This window comes from Lycium ferocissimum, chromosome 11, assembly GCF_029784015.1.
Source record: "Lycium ferocissimum isolate CSIRO_LF1 chromosome 11, AGI_CSIRO_Lferr_CH_V1, whole genome shotgun sequence".
Taxonomy (NCBI): Eukaryota; Viridiplantae; Streptophyta; class Magnoliopsida; order Solanales; family Solanaceae; genus Lycium; species Lycium ferocissimum.
Window position 1 is genome coordinate 40,417,095 of NC_081352.1, and position 7,812 is coordinate 40,424,906.

Genomic DNA, 7,812 nt, shown 5'->3' on the forward strand with positions numbered 1-7,812 from the left:
AAGGGTTTTGTAAGAGAACAGAGACAAGAAATTAGAAATACACACTGACCAAGACTTGGGGCTTTTTGACATTTTCTTCAACTAGTATGAACCTCAAAGTGGAAAAAAGACAAAATCCTGTACAGACTGCAGAGACACTCTACTCTATATACCAACGTCTCTTTTCCCTATGCTTTTTTTATTTTGTATTTTCTTTAATCCCAAGGTACCACATGGGTATTAAACAAAGTTATAGGGGTTAAAAACATATATGCAGATGAATATAACTTTTTGCTGAGGTTTTGGAAGGGTTTTGTAGAGAACCCAAGACAAGAAAGTAGAAATATACATTGATCAAGACTTGCAAATATCAACCAAAACATGTCTGATTATTTGCCAGAAGAAGTGTTGATTGAAGTCTTTTTAAGACTACCCACAAAAGTCCCTTGTTCAGTGTACAAGTGTTTGCAAGTCATGGTATTCTCTTCTTACTAGCTCTAATTTCATTTCCATTCACCTCAACAACAACCAAGATGATTACTTGCTAGTGAGACATAACTCAGGAGAACCAGAAAAAGAAATTTATGCTTTGTTCTGTGATAATGAAAATTTTGATCAGTATGTTGAGTTTGATTTTCCATTTGAGTGTGGCAGACTGACTTAATATTGTGGGTAGTTGTAATGGGCTTTTGTGTTTTTCAGACGACTATCGTATTGGGGGTTTCAGGGACCTTTTCTATCTTTGGAATCCATCCATTAGAAAGTCTTTTCAACTCCCCCAACCAATTTTTACACTTGAGACACGTGGTCCCCGTGGGTTTGATCACACACATGGGTTTGGATTTGATCGTGTTACTAATGACTATAAGGTGGTAAGGATAGTACCCACTAAGGAGGTACCACCTCATGTTGAGCTTTATAAGCTAAGCACCGGTGTTTGGCAAGACATTACTCATGTTTCTCCCCATCGGGAGTTTCTTGTACGGATGCCAGGGGTTTATGTGAATGGGGCTTGCCATTGGGTTGCTTCTGGACGTCAAAATATGATTGTTCTGTTTGATGTGCATAAGGAGAAGTTCTCGGCTATAATGGCACCGGCTAGTATAGTTAACAAGTCTTTTGGTTCTTTTGGTGGAGGCTGCCTGATCCTTTTTGTGTCAGATGAGTCACTTTGTTTGGTGGATCGTCTCCATGGAGGTGACGGAATAATTGATATTTGGTTGATGAAAGAGTATGGTGAAGCAGAATCATGGATGAAACAGTTCAGGATCAAGTTAAGCCACATTACATACCCCGTTGATGTTGTTGATGTTTTTTTCTCTCCGCTTAGTTTCTTGGAGAGGCCAATTGCGTCAAGGAAAAATGGTGAAAGTTTGTGGAGAGCGGACGAAGGACTCTTAGTTTCATATGATCCTGCAACTGAAAAAATTAAGAATCTTGGCATTCATAATGCTCATACATTTTTTTCCTATGCATTTCATGTACATACTTACAAAGTGAGCCTTATGTTACTTGGTAAGCGGACAGATTATTTTGCTGGTGACACTTGCAAAGATTCATCCAATTTATGCATGAGGGAGGCTAAAGGTGGGAGAGAGAAGTTCTTAAAGGCAGACGCTAAAAGAGGACTGCAGATTGTACATGTTAAAAATGAAAGCAACGAAGCTGCGCATGATAAAACGGAAGAACAGGCAAGTTCAAAGACCTTCCTAGTCTACTTAAAGTCCGTAGCTTAGCCACAGGTTTTTGCTACATGCACAGTAAATATAATAGCTGAGTCTATTTTTTGAGTTGGCATATTCTATACGAGACAAACACTAAGCTAGAAAAGATTCTTTTGCTCATATTATTGTTCAACTATTTAGTCCAATAAATTTTTGGATAAATCTCACTACGGTTTAGGTGCTAATCTTCTTAAACATATCATAGATAGTTCTTGTTTTAAAATCTTATCAACTTCTTGCAACATGACATTATTTTGCAGGTTTCAGGTTGACACTGGGACCTCTATTGGAAGGTCAAAATTTCTTGAAGGTGTGGGGATTACATGGAAATTTTCTATACTCTTGGGTATTCAAATTCTTTGATTAGAGACCGTAAATCTAATGTCTTGACTACTACTAGGTAGATGTTTTTGTGCTCATCATCATTTCAAACATTGTATTGTTTTTGCAACTATCTGGTGATTACTCTCGCCAAATTTCTATGTTGTAGGAGGCTTAGTAGTAATGACACCAAAGACCACTTCTAAATGCTTGTATTCTTGATCTGCAATTGAGATTCCCCTTGCCCATGATTTTGTCATAGTTGGTTAAAGTGTTTAGAGATTTATGTTTTATGCTACTGAAACACATATGTCTTGTCGTATCTCTCTTGTTTCTTCCTTGAAATATTCCAGTAATTTTTTCTTTTTGACAAGTATGGCAATTGATTGACGAGAAGCTGCAGCAAGAGGGTGCAAACATGAACAAGCAAAAACTCTGTCCCGTTATAGATATAGGAAACTGAAGGATTCTAACAAATTGTCCAAGGCATGTATAGTTGACATTTCCCGGAAAAGCCAAAGAACCAGCACTTTAGTTTCAGCTTGTGTGTAGGCTTCTCATTTCCTTCAAAGCACCTTTTATTCCATTCCAGCTAGATTACCCAAAGAAAAAGGGCAATATAGGGTGATAGATGACATGCTTCTGCTATTTCTAGTCAGCTTCCTTCCAGGCCAACACCAAAGTAATCCTTTACTGACTTCTGCTTTATTCTCAGGCAACCCACCTCTTGCTAATATTGAAGCCCTTGTTTTGCAAGCTACACTAAGTTAAGCAAGCACCATGGGCAGCAATCCAAGTAAAACCCATTCATCTTTAGATGAAGAAGTAAAACCGACCATTCATCTTAGGAGTGGCTTTTCTCGTCCAATTAGATTTTCAAGGCCAGGGAAGTGACAGTCCACCAACAAAGAAGGTTGTAGCATAGGCTGATTCAACTCAGAATTATCCATTCCTCTTGTGCTTCCACCTAATAGAGTTAGGCATCTAATGCATGATCCGTGCCCCTTCCAGCCTGTTTAACAGTTGTGACACCATTTCTGCCTTGATGCGACTTTTTCATCAGTTTTTATGGCAAAGTTGATAAGGTCAGGAAATTCCTCTTAAATGTGAGTCTCCTTCCATTCATCATGCCAAAAACCTTAGTTTCCCCCTCACCAACATAGAACGAATTATGGTTTATGAAGATCTCCCACTGCTTCCCTATGCTGTTCGGCCCACTCACGCTATATTATGATATTACATGTTTTTTGGTTGGTTTTAGCATACAGTACCCTGATTAAAAAAAAAAAAAAAGGATTTAGCATGCAGTATTTGTTCCGACCTTTTTTCTCATAGTTCCTCACTGATCAGCTACTTCTTGAATAATATATACTTGTAACATATACCCAATCTTTTATGTCCATCATCTTCTTTGGCAGTATGACTTTGTTCCAACTGTCTTAAGGGAAAAGAATGCTTTCTTGTGTCTCATACCATGGAATATCTGTTCTAGTCTTGATGAAAAAGCAAATCTCTTCTAAATATGTCTTGTCTTCTCTTCCCCTTCATTGGTAGGGGAATTAGCTAATGAAGTAAGTAGGTCAGCTATCCATTACACTAAGTAATGCTTCTCCAACAAATATATACCGCCTCTTCCAACTTGCTAGCCTTTTTTCATATTTGTCAATTTCTCTTTGCCGTATGAGGCCGTCCTTATGCTCAACTCAGGTAATGCTTCAACCACTACAAGATTGAGGCTTAGATAAACCAATCACACCTCAGTAACCACAGGAAAATTGGGTGTATCATCAGAATAAAGCATATGAGAAATCTGTACGTCCTGTCTAGGCCCATTGTGAGGCTTTATATCCCGTTAATTTACATTACTAAGGATCTAACTGTAACCTTCCTTAACTGGTAGAAAGAGGAAAAGGGATAGAGGATCTCCCTCTCTAAAACCCTTTTTAATTGCGCAAAGTCTTCGGTGTCACCATCAATTTTTCTACTTGGTTGTATCTTCTGTGCATTGACCATTCTGTAGAAGAATCTAATAGTTCTGTTATCCTAATGTATCTCCGGGAAGTTCCTTCTGCTTTGGCAATACCGTGTAGTTCATGTTCCAAAGTCCACTTTTCAATAGTCTGATAATCATCTGCTCATCCGTCAATGCTTTCATTCTTTACATTATCTGATCCTTATGGAATGGAGTTATAGAAAAGATGGAGAAAAGGCTAGGGAACTGGAAAATGCAGTACTTATCCATGGGAGGAAGATTAACACTCATTAATAGCGTTTTAGACAGCATCCCTACATATATGATGTCCCTTATACCAATGCCTTCTGAGGTGTTGAGTAAACTGGATAAACTGAGGAGAAACTTTCTTTGGGAAGGGAACAGTGAGGAGCATAAATTTCATTTAGTTAAATGGGAAAAAGTGATACTGCCTAAGGATCAAGGAGGATTGGGCATAAGAGATTTAAGCAAACACAGCAAGAGTCTACTTTTGAAATGGTGGTGGAGATTCAACCAAGGAACATCAACTTTATGGAAAGAGGTGGTCAGTGCCAAATATGGGAGACAAGATAATTGGTGCACCAAGAAAACAGAGCTCCCACATGGAGTGGGGCCTTGGAAACACATTAACAATTTGAAGGATGAATTCTTCCTAGATGTGTCTTTCAGGATTGGGAATGGTAACAAGGTTAAATTCTGGAAAGACAGGTGGTTGCTCAATCTTCCATTGAAAGAGTCTCATCCTAGGCTTTTCTTAATAGCTACTGATCCGGATGCAACAGTCGCAAACAATAGAGAAGGCAACATTTGGGACTTAAACTTCAGAAGGAATTTGCAAGATTGGGAGTTAGGTGCTCACTAATTTGTACAGTCTGCTAGAAGGTTGCTCAGTAAATCCTCACATCCCAGACAGTCTCAAATGGAATGGTTCAAGCAAAGGATCCTACACAGTCAAGGAAGGCTACAGCAGACTTAACATGACAAATGCTTTAACTGACCATTGGCCTTGGAAACTGGTCTGGAAGACTAATCTCCCTCCAAAAGTCAAATGTTTCATTTGGACAACTCTTCTAAATGACTCTCACTCAAGATAATCTCAAGAAGAGGGGTATTCAGATAGCTAGTAGTCATGTGCCACCTTACAGATGAGACAGTGAATCACTTGTTCTTACATTGCCCGGCAAACTACTACCTACGCAATGAGCCTATGGAAAGTGGATAGATCCATCGAGAAAATAACAGCCTGTATATTTTGGTGTATTTGGATGATTTATTTTTGTCCCATATCTTTTTAGCTGCAATCTTTCCCCTGTAAATGATGCAATTTCCCTTTTTTAGATTTCATTGGTCTCAATGGCTTAACAGCCTTGATTTTTTATGTTTTAACTCCCAGATCTTTTCACTTTATCCAATTTGCTTACTTCATCTCACTCTGCATTAAGACAGAATATAATCTGGTCTTCCATTGGGCAATCCAGCTACATCCACAAATTTAAAATAATCGCCTCTTCCCATTGTAGGCCTGAAATAGGTTGTTAAAAGGTTCCCTATCCCCGGAAATCTGGTTTGGACTGCAACAGCAAATGACTACAAGTTGGCTTAGGTTGTGCTCATACAGTAAGGCGGCAAACTACTACCTACGCAATGAATAACAGCTATATATGATTTATTTTTGTCATAAGTGCCATGGTCTCATCTTTTGTTTTCACTTTATCCAATTTGCACCTCAGCAAAGACTATTCCTGGGCAAAGTTTTTTTAAAAAAAAAAAAATTAAAGAAAAACGAAACTATACACAAATAATTAAATTACTTCGTAATTCTGTATTAAAGAAAAAATGATATGATACACAAATTACAAAACAGTTCATTTTAGTTTTGATAAGTGGATTGTGAATTTGAACGGTTCAACCACCATTTAAGCCTAGACAGAACTGAAAATAGTTTGTTTTCTGCGCCACAGAGAAAACACATTCACCAATCATCCACAGGTATCTGGATCTTCATTTTGTCGTTGATTTTCTTTATGGATCTTAGTTTTGTCGTAGATTTTCTTTATGGTTATTAGAGAAGCCTAAAAATGATTTCTCTAAAAGAAATTCACCTATTAGGATTAGCTGTTCATTATACTTTCGACATTTATGAAATACTTCCTCCCATGAGAAGTTTACCCCATAGATCAGGTTATCATCAAGGAGAAACAAAACTGATCAACAAACGGTGAATCTGACGCTATGCATTCATTCCCAAAAGAGGAACATTTACATTGTTTTCATCCGAACTCTAAGTGAAGGAAAGGGTTAATCCAGAGTGACATCTGACCTCCAACATATCAGACATTCAACTTTTTTCAATCCAAGATGTACAGGCAACAGCCACTTTTAGGCAGGATTTTGACACGGAAACCACCAGCCAATGTCGATGAACGACTCCTGTGCTTTCTTCACCTTTAACGCTGCAAAAGCAGCAGCAGCAGGAAGCATAATCTTCACACACCAGTTCTTAAAGTATGTACGCAGCAGCCACAGCATTGCTTTCAAAACCCTTTAGTTCATTGCTGGTCTTCTAGATCCCCACAAATTGTGCACAAAAGTAGTCTTTGGCTCTCTAACATAAGTAATTGCATATCCGGTTGAGAATATGCACATCGTTCCGAAAGCTAGCAAGAAAACACTCACCAACAGTTTTAAATGCAGAGCAGCAGCCTAGCTCAATACTTGCCCCTCCTTTTTCCAGGCTTAGGACCAGCTGATCTGAGGCCAACACTGCACCAGTACCCAACATTTATGATTACTGAGTGATGAAAATAAAATAAAACTCCACCAATAATCTTAGGGCAAACATAGAAGACCTTGACTACTTAAATTACCAAGAAAAACTCAGAAATTGGAGGGGAGGAAGAAACTAATGACTACCTCCTCAGTCCTCACTATAGACACTTGCCCTCCTCCTTTTTCCGGGCTTGGGACCGGCTGACTTGACAGGCGGAGTTACAAGGGTCACACTCAAAATATTGCACCAGTATGCCATAACTATGAACATCGAGCAACAAAAGAAAACAAAATGCAGCTCGCCAATAATCCTCAGACAAACATAGAAGACCATGGAATTACCAAGAAACTCTTGAATCAAGGGGATTACTTCCTCCTAACAGAATCTAGGACATATTCACACTCGACCACTAGTAACTTGTTGACTAAGCAAAGGAACCATATAGCCCAGGAAGTTATCTGCCCTGACCAATTCTTCCTGCTTTAGCATAGACAATAAACACATATAGAACAGGAGAGCAAGACACACATTCCTCAAGCCTGTGCGGCATGACTTGTTGAACGCAGGTGCAGCAACCAATGAGCTGAAACAATGTCCCTCATGCTCCTGTGCGGTCGTACAGAGCAGCCATAACATTATTAAATTAGGCTTACACCGTCCCCCTAAAAGGAGGCATCCTCGATAGAGATAAGTAACATAAGCATGAGACAGAGCAACAGAGAACAGTGCTAGTTAAGAACCTTCATGTTACAAGCAGTCTCAAGGGAGCTTCAACTTGCAGGGGAAAATATCATATATCTTCAGCCAAAGATACCAATATGAGTAGACATACTAATTTTTCCCAGACACAGACACCAAAAATATAAATTAATCCAACTTGTTCTATTATCGCTAAGAATATCACAGTAAAATTTGCAGCAACTAAATGTTAATCCGGATACCCATAGTCGCACCTACTAAGCAATCCAGTGAAAAACAGGCAAAATAAGTGGTGTCAATAAAGACGTTGATGTGAGCAATAAAAC

The 7,812-nt window shown here is 38.7% G+C and overlaps 1 protein-coding gene across 1 annotated transcript; it reads left to right on the forward strand.

Annotated features, from left to right (window-relative positions):
* The first annotated feature begins 642 nt into the window (after positions 1-642).
* On the forward strand, positions 643-2,795 carry LOC132038336 (F-box/kelch-repeat protein At3g06240-like). Its single transcript, XM_059429016.1, has 3 exons — positions 643-1,670; positions 1,971-2,049; positions 2,740-2,795. Exons 1-3 carry the CDS (start codon positions 966-968, stop codon positions 2,793-2,795), a joined length of 840 nt encoding a protein of 279 aa, XP_059284999.1. The 5' UTR covers positions 643-965.
* The last annotated feature ends 5,017 nt before the right edge of the window (positions 2,796-7,812 follow it).